The sequence below is a fragment of the Perna viridis genome, chromosome 3, assembly GCF_037379345.1.
Source record: "Perna viridis isolate PV_CMFRI_1.1 ecotype Kerala chromosome 3, ASM3737934v1, whole genome shotgun sequence".
In the NCBI taxonomy this organism is placed as follows: Eukaryota; Metazoa; Mollusca; class Bivalvia; order Mytilida; family Mytilidae; genus Perna; species Perna viridis.
Window position 1 is genome coordinate 23,148,723 of NC_142447.1, and position 15,548 is coordinate 23,164,270.

General features: G+C 32.0%; 2 protein-coding genes across 3 annotated transcripts in view; both read left to right on the forward strand.

The window, feature by feature from the left end:
- Positions 1 to 5,165, forward strand: part of LOC148621493 (putative E3 ubiquitin-protein ligase HECTD2) — a 35,336-nt gene extending 30,171 nt beyond the window's left edge. For both annotated transcript variants that reach the window (XM_088575949.1, XM_088575950.1), the window contains one exon: positions 225 to 5,165. In XM_088575949.1, coding sequence (XP_088432075.1) covers positions 225 to 345 — 121 coding nt within the window. In that variant the 3' untranslated portion in view covers positions 346 to 5,165. The remainder of the gene's footprint in view (positions 1 to 224) is intronic.
- Positions 5,166 to 8,429: 3,264 nt separating this feature from the next.
- LOC148621494 (MMS19 nucleotide excision repair protein homolog) overlaps positions 8,430 to 15,548 on the forward strand; it is a 33,788-nt gene continuing 26,669 nt past the window's right edge. The window contains exons 1-6 of the mRNA XM_088575952.1: positions 8,430 to 8,587; positions 10,962 to 11,010; positions 11,657 to 11,760; positions 12,549 to 12,634; positions 13,779 to 13,923; positions 15,346 to 15,471. Coding sequence (XP_088432078.1) covers positions 8,479 to 8,587; positions 10,962 to 11,010; positions 11,657 to 11,760; positions 12,549 to 12,634; positions 13,779 to 13,923; positions 15,346 to 15,471 — 619 coding nt within the window. The 5' untranslated portion in view covers positions 8,430 to 8,478. The remainder of the gene's footprint in view (positions 8,588 to 10,961; positions 11,011 to 11,656; positions 11,761 to 12,548; positions 12,635 to 13,778; positions 13,924 to 15,345; positions 15,472 to 15,548) is intronic.

Genomic DNA, 15,548 nt, shown 5'->3' on the forward strand with positions numbered 1-15,548 from the left:
ATAAGATGAACCATACAAATACCTTGATAGGGGAGTTAACCATTTCTAGAGTTCAAAGTTTTTAAATTCTTGGTTGTAATATTTCAGTTAACATTATATTGATGTAGAAAATAGAAATTCATAACTTAGACAGGTAACTGAATAAAATTTAATATACATGTACCAAGACATGAAATAACTTAATATATGTACTGAATATTTGTATACAATTCTTCTCTTAATAGGTTACCAATGGCCCACACATGTTTTAACCAGTTAGTATTACCGGCATACAAGTCAAAGAAAACAATGCGGCTAAAGTTACTAACGGCAATAGAAAATGCAGAAGGCTTTGGTCTCGAATAAATACCATACACAATAGCTACTAAGTGAACATTACAAGTCTGATATCCTTGCATTGTATTAAGCAATTTTACCATTTTTCCATTGTTAATTCTTACTGCCTGATATTTTGATCTCAAACTATGGCTGTGATACTGAAAATATTGGCAGTTTTCCATAAAAATGCTATTTGAAAGTGTCTTTTAACATTTGCAATAAACAGAATGACGTCAGTTTCAACACCTCAACTTCAAAAATGAAAATTTGAGTATAACTCTTCTCATTTTACATGAAGGAACATATGTATCTACATTAGACTTAGTACAGCTGTAGTTTTGTAATGTTATTGTATTTTTTTATACTAGTTGTAATTAATAAGCATGAGACTGAGATACATTATTCTATTGAAAACGTTTACCAGTATTTATTGAGCACTGTAACAGACAAGTATTTTGGTAGTAAAAAGGATTTCTGTTTTTAATTTCAGATTATAATGTGATGAATCCTTTATTTCATTGCATTTTACTTCCTTTTATGTTAATTTTGTTAACATTGTTACTTTCTGTCTCAACACAGAACCTGTAAAATATTGTAATACAAGAATTTAGCAAGAGCTACCTAAATTTATGAAGACAATCCCTGAAGGCCTGATCAGGATTCAGTGATTATTTTAATATCTGATTTAATGGGCTTCACTGGAGTGAATGAATGGTTTATATTGTTTTTGTGATGAGTTGTTATCTTGCTGGTCAAGGTATTTGTATTATGTGTTATCAATTATTGATTGGTATTGTTGTATGTCTTTTCATTTATTGAATTTAGTGTAAACTATGATAATTAAAGAAGACTTGTGTAGAAGTAAGGGAAAACTGCAATCAGAAATACTAAGCCTTTCTTCTTGCACATTAAAAAAAATCCTATTATGCACTAAATAGAAGTTTTCTGTTAGATTCCAAATTTGGTTGAAATTTTGGCTGAGAAAGAGACTCCTTACAATTTTTTTATTCTTATTCTCTAGCTAAGAAAAAGTTTTTGGGGTTTGTAGTCCTGGGACATTTATTTCAGTAATGGAAATTGGCTTCATTTTATTGTTACAATAAGTTGTCCAAAAAAAAATTTCTGAAAAGAACAATAGAAAATGTTACCTGTTAATTTATAAAAAGAATAATAGAAAATTTGTATTTAACTGATTCTGACAATTTGTAAATAATTTGTGTATTTATGGTAATACTGGTATTTATTTTGTGTATTTATGGTAATACTGGTATTTATTTTGTCCACAACGGGCAAATGGCCTTTTCTTTCTTGTATATGTATTTCCTGTTACGAAGCATTTATCATTTTAACTTTTATTTCTTTTGAAATAGTATAAAGTATATTTTTATGACATGTGTGTGTCTTATAGGTGTCAAAAGTGTTAAAATTGTTTTTGTTAAACATGTTTTATGTTTTATCCGTCCATTTGAATTATCTGTGATATAAAGTGTTTATTTAATATTTCCTGTTGGATTTTCTTCCATAGGCAACTTGTATATTCTTCTTTCATACTGTCCGACATTTAAAAAAAATATCAGTGATGATGAAATGTTTTACTGATTGTAACATCTAATTGAGGAAAAACTTCAGTTTTGGTTGGTTTAACAGAAATTAGCACTAGCATCATATTAAGGCCTTTTGACGCTAATCCCTGCATATATCGCAATGACCTATTTGTTGTTGCTGCTACTTGTGATGTATGTTTTTTTTTCCTCCACTACCAGATTTTGTGGGTCCAACATTGGGTTTAAAACACTCAAAAGACCTCTGTATTTTACCTAATATTATAAAGCATGTGTCAATATCATCTTTACTTTTAAAATTTAGTTGCTTTCATTGGCAGCTTTGAAAGGGTTAACACAGGAAAAATTGCAAGATTTGTGTTCATATGTTTTAAGACATATGCTTGGTTTTGGTGATCCTAACATACAATTTAAAGAAAATAATCCTTTTTGTTGGGAATCAAATTTTGTGGATTACCTTACCCATGAAATCAATGAAAATTTGTACCCCACAAACAATAGTGCTTTTACAGTAGTACATGTACTTGCAATATTGATTAGTAACACTAACCATTTTTCTTAACCAGGAAAATTGATACCTGCAAATTTGTTCACTAGACAAAATCTTTGAAAGTTAGCAGCTGTGAAAATTAGTATGTTTACAGTATTACAGTAGGTGTCAAAGATATTTACTTGTACATGCTTTTTTCCAGCAGTATTTGTCACTTGTAAGTAACTAAATCTTTACTGGTCTGTAATGCTAAGGTTACCTTGCTTACTGTAGACAACTTGTACATGAAAGTAACTTCTGTTTAATATGTAAATCATTTGAAAAAGCTGTTTTATTGTATATTGTTGACATAATGTTATTTTCATCTATCTGTGATTATTAGTGTCCCTCCAGCTTTGTACACATGTACATAATGTAGATCTAATCTGTATCGATGGTCTTAGGGTAGTGTGCTCACCTCCACTCGTGTCGAGTGTGGGAGGTCATAGGTTTGATCCCCCTCTGAGTCGCAACAAAAACTCTATAAAAATTCAATTGGTAGTTTTTGCTTTTCTGCCAATCATGCTGTGTACGAGTGACGACTGGTTGGCTTGGAGTAAGAATAATGTGTCAGAGTGTGGTGGAATGGCTACGTATACGCTGTTGCTTCTGTGATCTAGCACAATACAATAAAGATCTGGCTCAGTGTGTTGGACTAACACAAAGCAGGGTCTGTTTGATTTGTCAATCATTCTAGTCCTTTAATGTATGAGTATATGCCATAGTTCACTCAATCAATGAGTTATAAGTGGATTTTACTTTTTGATTATGATGAAACAGGGTAATTATTTTTATATTCATGAAAGGAGCTATCATGATAAGTCAATGCAACCTATTTGTTTTAGCTTCCTTAAATTTTTTTACCACAAAAATTTCCCCTCTCTCAATTCTTGCCAGGTCACTTCCATTGCTTCTGGTATTCATGCAGTTATAATGCAAGTAAAACCAGAAGTAATGCCAGATTCATTTTGTTCTCACTAAATTTCGCAAAAGAATTTATTATGATTTTAAATAGGTGTAAATTTATTACTGGTATATAAATGAGCATGTGTGATACAAAGCTGGAAGGACCATTGAAATATCTACCTCTCATTCTGGTAATGGAGGTGAATTTATTCTAGTCATTGTAGTGAACAATCATACCTTGAAGATACATTTATGCCTGTATTCTGTAATCATTCCTCAAACAAAAATTTCTGGTTGGAAATCGGCTGAGTGTAATGTAATGTTTTAATCAATAATCATATTTTCTTTTTAATTTTTGTTCAAGAATTCTATTACCATGACTTAATGTAGCTAAGGATGGAACATTAAGTATCTGTGTCAGTTATTTTAGTAGGAATGAAACTATTCAAGAACACTGAATTAATCTACTGAACTGTGATTACAGGATGTAAAAAAATAAGGATTCTATCACAGACTTAGACATTAACACCTTACTGACTTGATATTAAACTAAAATGTATGGATGAGGCTTAGATCTCCTGCAAAGTATGAAGCTGTGCTGAGCATTTTCACAGGTTTGAACCAAATTTATATATCAATGATTTTGTCAAATGGGTGCACAGCTATTTTTCTGTATACTGCAACATGATAACAAAAAAAAAAAAAAAAATGAAAAAGAGTGGATGGCATCCTGAAAAGTTTTAACATGGTATTATTAGTGATTTCTCATTATGGGAGTTGCATTTATTTATAAACTTTTGAATATACAATCAGTACATTTTGACCTTGCAAAAAGAAGTGTCGCAGTACTAAGGAAACTATCAATCTATTAGCAACGACATAAAATTATTAATAGAATTTTATTAATGCGTACTAAATCAATTATGTCTACTTCTAAACTGAAATTATGTGAACAATGTACATGCACTTATTGTATATGATGAAATTAAATCTTTGCAAGTACTAACTGAAACTATAATTCAATAGTACTTATCCAACTAAACCCAATATGGTATGTTCATATCTTAACTAACTTATGAATGTGTGCAATAGATATTTATTTTTTGTGTTTTTACTCACAATGTGATGTTAAATATGCATTTTAATTTTTTAAGTAAAATATAGGAAGTTTTATGGCTAACTATACAATGTTTTGTTTGTTAGGTGTGGGTCCAAGGACAGATGCCAAAGTTTTTTTTATGCATGAAATCTTGATTTAATCACAAATTTTACTGCAAATATTTTCTTGCCTCGCCTGGCTCCCCATTGAATTCTGGATATGCCCCTGTCACTAGTGGGCAATAGACCCTTTTGTGGTAAGTTGGTGAGCATGCTCAATAAACACTTCCGCGAGGTAGGGCTTGGGTAGAACAAAAGAATTTTCCTTGTGGAAGTATATATTGAGAATTCTCTACGCATTCTCATCAGCTACCCCAATGTTAGCACAAAAGGGTCTATTTTCTGTTGTTTAAAGACATGAAAGAATGATAACACTGAATAGAAAAACTTAATATGTTAAAATTTAACATTTACATAGACAGTCTCAAGAACATACAAAATTACTCATTTAAATTGTAAACACTGTTATTTTACTTTTTATTTATTTCTGTACCATAAGTGTTTGTTGGAGCTCTTTCTCAAAATGACTTTTTTTTTGGCAACTTAATTTCTATGTAAATGTAATATTCTGACTATAGTAACTTAACAGTTCAGAAAATTTCTATCTATTTTGTTATGGGAAGTTACATTTCTTGCGATGAAGTTTGTTGACTTAAATTTTTCATCTGTCTCTAATAAAAATGTCACTATCATATCGTTGTTATTTTAAGTCCATCAGATGTATTGATAATACTGCTATTCGTAGGGTACACGTCACATGATAACTCATATTTGAAAATAATCCGATTTGTTATTTCTGTTCTGGGCAAGATAGGTTATTTCCCATACACTGGGTCCTGTGATGCCATTAACCTCGATTGGTTTTCAGTTCATGATTCAAATAATTCTTAACCATATAAGTCTTCGATGAAGTTTACTGGAATGGATTAAAAATTAAAAACAAGACTAAATGGATAGATTTGGATCCAATTGTTGAAGATTCATAATCAAAAGTTATAGTATGAGTAATTTTAAATAATAATGAATGATAAATTCTTTAATAAAATTGAATTTAGTGTACAGCATGACATAACAAGTGAATGGTGCAACATCAAGAACATTTGTATGCACTGTGCCTTTTATTTTGCACCGGCAACCGCATGCTGTTTAAAAACACAGCACCAAAAGGTTGAAATAACCAAAATATTGCAAAATTTAGATAACTGGGGCAAATCTAGATACAATGTATGTTTAAAAAGGATGGATTCAGGAAAAAGGTGGTTCAAGGCTTTCATTTGCTAAATTTTTTCTAATAGGATCCCTAGGTTGGAACCTCTTTTTGGGGGATTGTGTTAATTAGATCCAATTGACTAGTTGAATATTTGTGTATAATTACGCAATATCATATTAGCCATGACCAGGCACCTTAGCATTTTACGTAGAGAAAATGAAGGTACTAATCACTAGCATTTTATGTGACCTGACAAAAGGTTCCTTGCGATAAAATCACTATCAAAAACAGAATGTCATTTATTCAATAAAATGTATAGATATGTATGTTTCTGTCTAGTATTATATACGATAGTCTGACGTGCCGCGGGAAAAGCGAAATCACTTCGAACTCGGATACTGTAAAGTTTAAAACAAAACAAAGTTGACATAAATGAAACGAAACCGACAAAATGAAACGATTGATTGATGATTGATTGTCGGTGTTTAAGACCCAAGCAGCAATCTTTCAGTTATACCCAGGCGATGGACATGAAATTGATGATAAAATGAACATGAGATGATGATAAAATGAAAAATGGGATGGGACACATGCATTGACGAATTTTGATTTCCACTGGAAATAGGGAGAGGGGCGCCTAAATAGTGCCCAGAACCTTGGCCTGGGGCTTGGGCGCTCTGTCCACAGGGTAACAAGGTTGTGCGCCCAAGCCCCAGGCCAAGGTTCTGGGCACTATTTAGTCACCCCTCACGACAAACTTAGCGCTGATGCGGGCCTATTCTTTGGACACCCAGATCCGCACGGGGCCGAGCATCTACGAAGTGTACAGGTTCTAGCTTTTGGGTGTTACTGTCCCACAATCATCACACACGTCTAATACTGTAACCAGAATAAAACGGAATTTTACATGTTATATAATTTTAAAGGTAGACATTCCTATTATGATTTTTTGTCTCGCCTGCTCGAATAATAACTGGCGTAGTGGCGTCGGCTTCCACAATATTTTCATGTTATTTTCAAGTTTTCTATTTAGGTCAGTTTAATATGAACCACTTTATTGTACCGGGTCAATCATATTAAGTATGCAGTTGCACTAGCTTCAATATACGACGATTCTGAATCCAGCCATTTCAAGTACATGTACATACACCGGCAGTCACAGCTCTATTGACTTTGAAATTTCATATTTCATATTTATATTTCGGATTAGTTCAGCTTAATGTGAACCACTTGTGATAGGTCAATCATATTTGCTATGCAGTTACATTAGTTTTTCTGTATTCATTTCAGACGTATGCCCCGCAGTCACAGTCTATTGACTTCGAAAATTAAAACTTAATGTTGAGTTTTCCATGTTAAGTTAGTTGATAAGACCAGTTTGATATGAGCCACTTGTGCTAGGCCAATCATATTCCGTATGCAGTTGTATTTGCAAAACTACTTCACAGTTCCAAATCTCTTTCATATATATGCCCCCCCCCCCCACAGTCACAGTCTATTGGCTTTAAAATTTTACGTTACTGAAAAATAACTTCGTCATGCAGTTCCATATTATATATAGTCGATCAGATATAAAATGTTATAGTAATAATGTCATCACCAACCAACTTTTGAATAGCAGTGTCCATATGCGACAGGCGAGCCATATTTCTAACAGTTTATCAATCTAAACGGAATTTTCAGACATTCCGCTTCTACAATCTAACATTTATCAATTACGTTCACTGATGATAAAAAATGGAACCATCATGTATAGAAACTTTCAAGGCATCTCAATATTCTTCACTCGTTAAAATTTAAAATGTCTTGGAACAACTTAGAAGAATATTTATACATTATACTTTGAATGAAGAGATACTAAGCCATTCTTTAAAAAATAACACATCAAAGCCGCTATTACGTACAAAAGACGAAACTGCACAACCCCTATACACGCTTTGTGCATTTCCTATTGAATGACAATTTGCGAATGTCAAACGTACAGGTATCATATCTCGGAATGAACTTTGGTATAGAAACCGGTCTGGAACTGCATTGATATTCAACCATTCATCAACTTAACCCAGCAGTGCTAGAGGTTGTCTGCATACATGTATATGGCAAACTGAGCAATTATCTGATTTGGTGCCATTTGGAGTATGGAGGAACGGAATTCCAACCGCTTATATGGTTGGAGTAATATCAACTATAAATGGAAATATTTCATTACATATATTTTACTTTTTAAGAGCAAACTCCAGTTGACATATTCACAAAAAAAATCGTAACATTAAATTTACGATTATTTTGAGATTGTCGTAAAACAACAATAACAACTGTAGCTACGTTTACTAGTATAGTCATGAATGAGTTCGTAAAGAACTTTTGAAACCTTAAAAAAATAATCAGGTACAAGCAGAATATGGATTATAAGATCTGGTGATATTTTTCTCAATTGAACAAAGGTTTTCATCTTTGTTCATATAGTTTGAGAGCTACCCAGTCATAAAAATAAAGCATAAAAATATTGCTTGTCATGCAAGGTTAAGGCTGTATGCATACTAGCTATCACAAACTTCACATAAAATGTAATATTGGGCGAATAAATGTAAGGTGTAATTTTTTTTAAAGTCTACTTGAGTTGGGTAGAACAACAGACTGTAGTAACTAGTCTGAGTTGTTACTGTAGTATCGAATATATTACTGAGAAATTATGAAAAGTAATAGTCATTTAGTTTCATTTGTTCGTTTTGTTTCGTTTCGGCTAATTTTTGGTCTTTTTTTCGTTTCACACTCTCGGGATCCGGATTGACAGAATGGCTGCGCCTATGATGGAGCCAGCACGGGCGATGGAACATGCTGTGCAGATCTTTATGGAAAATGCACCTGCAGAACAGAAATCGCTTGCTAATGCTATTTCTAAAGGTAAAGCCAAAATAAGTGGTCTTTCATTCAGTATACTTCAATACACGTGAGAAGCCTTGAAACTCATTTCGGGAGAGTATGAAATCTGTCATGATGTGATGCCTATTTGGTAATCTAAATAATTTGTGCCGTCTTTGGAGGCTACTTTTAATTTCCCCCATAGTCTCCTTCCTGCATGAATGCCTCAGCGAATGTCTTTATTATCTGGACTACATATTCAGCTATGTTAAGCCATAATCCCTTTGGAATCCGTGTTCAAAGCTATTTTTTTATGCTGCAGATTAATTTCATTCTGGGAAAATTTGAAGATTTTGCCTTACTTTGGAAGAATTAAGGCAACAACCCTTGGAGTGGGAACACTGGTATACAGTTAATGGTTAAGCTAATTTGAGTTAAGCAACAGCCTACAGGACCGAGCATCACACTTATACATTTTTTGTACGTTTGTAAAATCATTGAAAAAGGGATGATAGGGACAGTAAAGGGTAGGTTAATTTAAAAGAATAAGTCAGCGTACAGGATTTATTTACTGTAAATTATTATTTTAAATTTTTCTTTGTTTTGAATTGCAAATTTTAACTTTAAATACATTGAATTCAAAGTGGAAGTACACCTTGAATTCACTTCCCTAACCCATTTCTGCAGGCCTCACAGTCTGAAACCTATTTTGGTTTGACTGAACGTTTATCGTTAGCCTGACGTGATATTCGATATTAAAAGCTGAGGGTTAAAACTTTTTTTTTTCACAATGCTTATGACAAATGTTTTTTTTTTCTTAAAAAAAAGAAGACAATCTATAGCCCCCTCTCCCCTCTCACTAGAGAAATTCATATGGTGGCCACCTAAAGGTTATCAGTGATTTTACTAATGCTTTAAGGTAGGGGTCAGTTGGGGGAAAAAAGCGTGGAAAATCTAAATTTGAGAAAATGTGTACATTGTATATAAATGAGGAATACTACAGTTTCCTTTTATTGACAAGCTGGAGATGTTCTTAGGGAAATTTGTATAAAAGGTTTGAGAAAGAAGGGAGAAGAATTAACATATATTACATCAAATATTCATTTCAATAATAATACATGTACATACATATTATTTCCTTCTTTCATTGGTGTCATATTAATCATGTAATCATTGTAATTGTGTAATTAAAATTCAAGCTTTCTTTCATGTTGATCTCTAAATGTTCAATATTAGACAGTTGATCTTTTCCCTCTTTGACAATCATTGGTATTAAGTCTAAATTGTTTTGAGTAAATTTGTTGCAATTGTTATATGCAGAGAAGTGTCATTTATCTGACTAAAGATCTGTCTACCATTGTTGTAGAACAAGGGATTTTAAATAGTATTTTGAATTGTGAAACATCATGGCAACAACTAGGGGTATTTGAGTACAGGGGAGAGAGTTTTATAGTATGTGCCATTTTTTCTGCTTGTTTGTTTTACTTTTAATTACATTCACTTCAAGCACAACTCAGACCAGACATAGATTAAGTTAGATTGCAGGTTGAAATTCAGACTTAAAATATAAACGGTTGGAAAATCTCTGGTTATATGCATATAGTTCAAGTTTTCATTGACCCTGATGGCCAATCTCCTGCACAGAGGTTACATGTATGTTGGCTATTTCAAAGCTTAATTTACACCTCTGTGACACTCAGTGTTAATCCACACCCATTTATGCTAATTAGCATAGTAAACTGGAAACAGCTTCACAGATTTGTAATGAGTAGTACTCATGCCTTGTGATTTTTTTCACATCCTATTTAGCAGAGCCTAAAAGCTTGCAGTATGATGCATAGTAAATCAGGAAGCCATTACAGGTCTGCAGAGGGGATTGCCTGCAAGTCTCTTCTTTTTATACATTTATTTGCATATTGTTTGTATAGTTGGGGTCAGAATTTCATGCAATTTTTGAATTAAAAAATGTTCGATTTTTTGGAATACCACAGAAGAGTGAGTAAACACTTCTTACAAATTTCCTACATGTAACATGCATGACAAAACAAAAATGGATTGAGTGTAACCTGCCCTAGTTTCCCTCCCCAGTCCTTCTGTCTATTACCTTGATGACACCTCTATTTTTAGACTAATTTCCTTTTTAATTCAGTTAATGGTTACTTGTGCTCAGTAACAGCCTGGATGGGATTGATTTTCATTGAAACTGGTCTAGGGTTTTGGGAAAGGGGGACCTATTTAAAATAAATATCAATGACTTAGGCATATCTTTTGGATGACACCTCCATTTTTTTTTAATAAAGTTTGATGATTAGTTAGGAACAAAAGAAGTTAAATTTTTAAACTGCAATGAATAAGTTCAATATCAATCTGGTAAACTGTAATACACATATATTGAAAATCCATTTATATATTTCAGCATTAATTGACAGAGAAGTACTGTTAGTCACATTTATAGAGAAACTACAGTAAGTAAGAAATTTAACATTTTATACATGTACATGTAGCATGTGTAGTATACATGTATGGTAAATTTCTCATAACTTTTCCAAATGTTATTTAGAACTATGCCCATGTATTAACAAGTATGAACATGAACACTGTATTACAATTAAGTACTTAGATATCCATTTATTTTTCACATACATGTACATGTTGCATATAAGCACAGGTCTAAAGTATATATTCTGAATTTATGGTAATTCAGTGCGAATAAGGCCAACAAAATGTATGTCTCCTATTACACCTTTGAACAAGTTGTGAATATATGTAAGGACTTTTATTTTTTTATTTTACCACTTTTTTTTACATTAAATTTTAACATGTTGACTTTAACAGTGCATTGAATCTTTTTAGCTGAAAAAATAGGGTTGGTACTGCTGCAGGGTAAAAGGATACACATTTTTTTCAATTTGACCTAAAATAACCAAATTGAAACTGGAGCTTTATGCATAATATACATGTATGAACAAATATTTATTTTTTTATATCAGAATATGAGGTAAATGAAAGGAAACAGACATACCTGTCAGTACGTGATTTACATATTGTTTTTCGCAACATGAAATTGTGTATACATGTACATCTACTACACACTATTTATTTCATATTTAGGAAGTATTTGACAGATACTGATGTAAAAGTGAGGTCAAAATGTGTTAGTCTGATAGGGGAGGTAATCCATCAACTGCCAAACAGTCAGCTGACTGAAGAAGAAGGTTGGTATTCATTTACATCTAATTATTGTGTTTTCTAAGTATACTGGTAGCTTTTATTGCAGCTATATGTGTTTGTAGAATTCATTATCATTTTAAAAATAAACTTCAACAATAAATCTTGATTTAGTTACTGACATGGGGTACTTTCAATTATCTTATAGGCACTGACTCGTATTATCGTTCATCTAGTTTCTGTGATATGTAGTTTACAAAAAAAAAAAAAACAGTTTAGACATGCCTCAAAGAGAACCTTATTAGTGCATGTAGTTGAACTGGAATGTATTTCACACTCATTTGAAAGTGCTCATTTTCAGCCTCGTTTTTTTTTATTTCCATATGATCTCTATCAATAAAAAAGAATCTAGTCTATTCTGATCTCATCAGAAACCCATGACTGACTAGACCTCACTCCATCAGTGATGGTGTGAGGTATGAAGCGTGGATAGCCATGGGTCATGGCCTATTCTTAGGTTTAGCCATTTGTGATATAATAATTTTTTTTATACCCAGCACAAATGAGGAATGGAGTTGTATATAGGAATTGCCATGTCTGTATGTAAGTTTTCTGTCTCACATTCCTTCCTCGTCAGCTGCTCAATAGATTTTTATTGAATTATGTTGGAAAATTAGGCATTGTACAATATATGTACAGAAAGATAAAGCATTAAGGATTAACCACAAATTAAGTCTAGTTTAAGCAGGGGTATTCTTTTCTGCTCGTGTGTTCAACATATTTAAATTCTTTTTTATACATTGTGGCCTTTAAGTATTGTCATTTATATTTACAGTGGAGTTATTAGTGACATACATGTGTGAGAGATTGATTGATCACCATTCTGTTCAGCCTCCAGCACTGTTTGCTTTGTTAGCTTTGGTGAGTGAAAGTAAATGGCTTTGACATTAGAAAATTGTCTGAATATAGCTGAAATATTGCTGCTCGGACGTTAAACCCCAACAAACAAACAAACAAACATTAGAAAATTTGTATTGGGAAAAGTTATGAGGTTGAAAAGTGTTAGATATTATTTTTTATAGATTTTTAGATATCAATATAAGACTTGCAAAATTCAATTTTTATGAGGAATCTAATTTCTGATCATTATGGACTTATTGTTTAATGTTTATTTTGTTCCTGAGTGAATAATATTGACTTGTATGAAAAATTCATCTCATGATAGATTTTTCTTTTTTTAGTAGTGAGTCATGTATTATTTTTTTTACATATTGAAACATTACAAGTATAAATACCAAAACTTTATTTTGATTTGGCATATTTATTGAAAGCTCTAGAGAGTTATTTACTGATAAATAAATAGAAATAATAAAGCTTTAGAACACACAAAGCATGAATTATCTAAAACCTGTCTAAAATCAACTAAGAATAATCTGAAAACCTGTCTAAACCAAACCCTGAATAATTTCGAAAATCTGTCTTGACCAGAGATGTTATCAAATACCTTAATATTTTTAATGTATTTGAACCTTTGTTAACCAAACACCTTTCAAAACCAAACACATTTAGAGTTCAAAAGGTATATAAAATGCTATTTCCTACAGCAAGCACAAGGCTTTAATAAGATGTATAAAACATGCAAAATAATAAATGAAAACCAGAAATAATAAGATAAAAACAAACAAATAGTAGAAAAAGCTTTGGAATAAAGAAAATATTAACAAACATTACTTTTACAATAGTACACGGTACAATGCAAATGTTGATAGGGCCTCAAGCATAAGTGAGGATATTATTAATCTTGAAGCAATATCACATTGTATCACTTCCCCAGGGGGGTCAATTATCAATTATGCCCTCTTGATATATAACTGTTTTGTATATTTCACTGAGGAATCTCAAACAAGTATTACTATGTGGTATTGACCTAAGGATGTTATCCTAAGGAAGTGCCCTCTTGACATTTTTTAAAGACACATAAATGATTACCACATGACCATTTTTTTACTTTTTTTCTATGATATGATGAAATGATATATGTTGTTGATTATTTACTGTTCTGTAGAGTGGCTGTACAAATTTTGTGGATGGATTGGCCAGTAGAATCTGTAGAATAATCTTCCAAAATGTACACAATCAGTCTTTATCCCAAGGTGATAGATGTAATGTATACACAATAATCTCTAATTTCCTGGAGAAAAGAATGGAAGGTAATAATACTCTAGCAGATTGTAAATTTTATGTTTTTACAGTGAAAACTGTCTTAACAAACCCTCTTTTGGGCTAGAAGAAGGGTTTGGTATAGAAGACTTGTTTATACAGATTCAGGTCTGTTTCAAACAGTTTTCCAATTTAATAAGGGTAATGTGAAGACAGGATTCTGGTTAGGGTTTGTGTTAGATATTCACAGACGGCACCTTTTCCATAACTATTAAACTTATAAGAAAGGACTAATATAGTCATTCAAAATATTGAAAATAGCTGAAATTAAAGGTTCAGACTAGTAAAAATGTCAGAAAAGGTTTTTGGAAGGACTTGATAAGTTTCAATGTGTTATCATATCTTGTATTACTTTCAAATTATATTCATAGTCTAAGGGTGGGTGGTACATTGGAATCACCTTGTCCATCGGCTTTATATACATGGAACACACACACTGTAAGCAAGTTTGGGTTTGGTCTTGTATCAAATTCCTGTTTTGTTAGACTTTGTCAGTTTTTGTTATATGGAATGATAGTGAAAGTTTTTGCCACAAAAATATCAGCTTCCAATGGATGGATTTATTTCAAATCTAATGTGCGGCTTTATATTTATAATAGAAAAAGGAACAGGTATGGTGGAATGTAACAAATGCACAATTGTGTAACATATATAAAAATAGATAAGGCATACATTGTAAGCAATTTTCAGAACTGTCTGATACCAACTTCCAGTATTAGTGGAGGTATGAACTTCATGTTTACTTTTTAAAATATTTTGTATAAGAACTGCTGGTTTTTAACTGATGAAAAAGTTCCGTCATGATAGCTTTGGATGTTTTCTATATGTTTATTATATTCTTTTTCAATTGATGATCAGTTAGATATTTTTATAATATAGATAAAAGTATCATTTTGTTTTTCACAAACTAAGAAAATATTTTATTATCAAAGTAAAATAAATATAAATAGTTCATATGTATTGCAATGTTATTTCATTGTAAACTACAACTTCACCTTACTGGTAAATACAGGGTGACAAAAGCAATTAATGTCCACTTCTTTTAGACTACACTTGTGGCACTGTGACCAGAGTAACAGATGTGCAAAGGTGTTAAATATACATATACTAAATTATGAATTTTACCATTCACACAATAGGGATGCGCAGTTTAAAGAAAAATATGGATGCACAGTTTAAAGAAAAATAGGGATGCACAGTTTAAAGAAGACTGATCATCCATTGTTCAAGGAACTGTCGCTGTTTTTTTAACATAACAAGTTTACAGTATGACAATTACTTTTATGTCATAGAAAAATTTGGTTGGCCTCCCGAAAATGTTCACCAGCTGGTTCAAAGTAAACTAAAGTTAATTTTCATTTATACTTTAATATTCAATAATTTACAACTGATCCATATACTTTCAATTACAGAGCTACAGAAGATGGAAGCTGATTTTGTACTGGGATTTATTCAGGCAATGGACACAGAGAAAGACCCAAGAAACTTGGTTATATGTTTCCAGTGTGCCAGGACTATCATACTAAACTTTTCCTTAGGTTTGTGCCTACAGATTCCTTTTAAATTTTGATATGTTGTTTCATGTGACAAAATGAATGTAAAGTTCCATTTTACA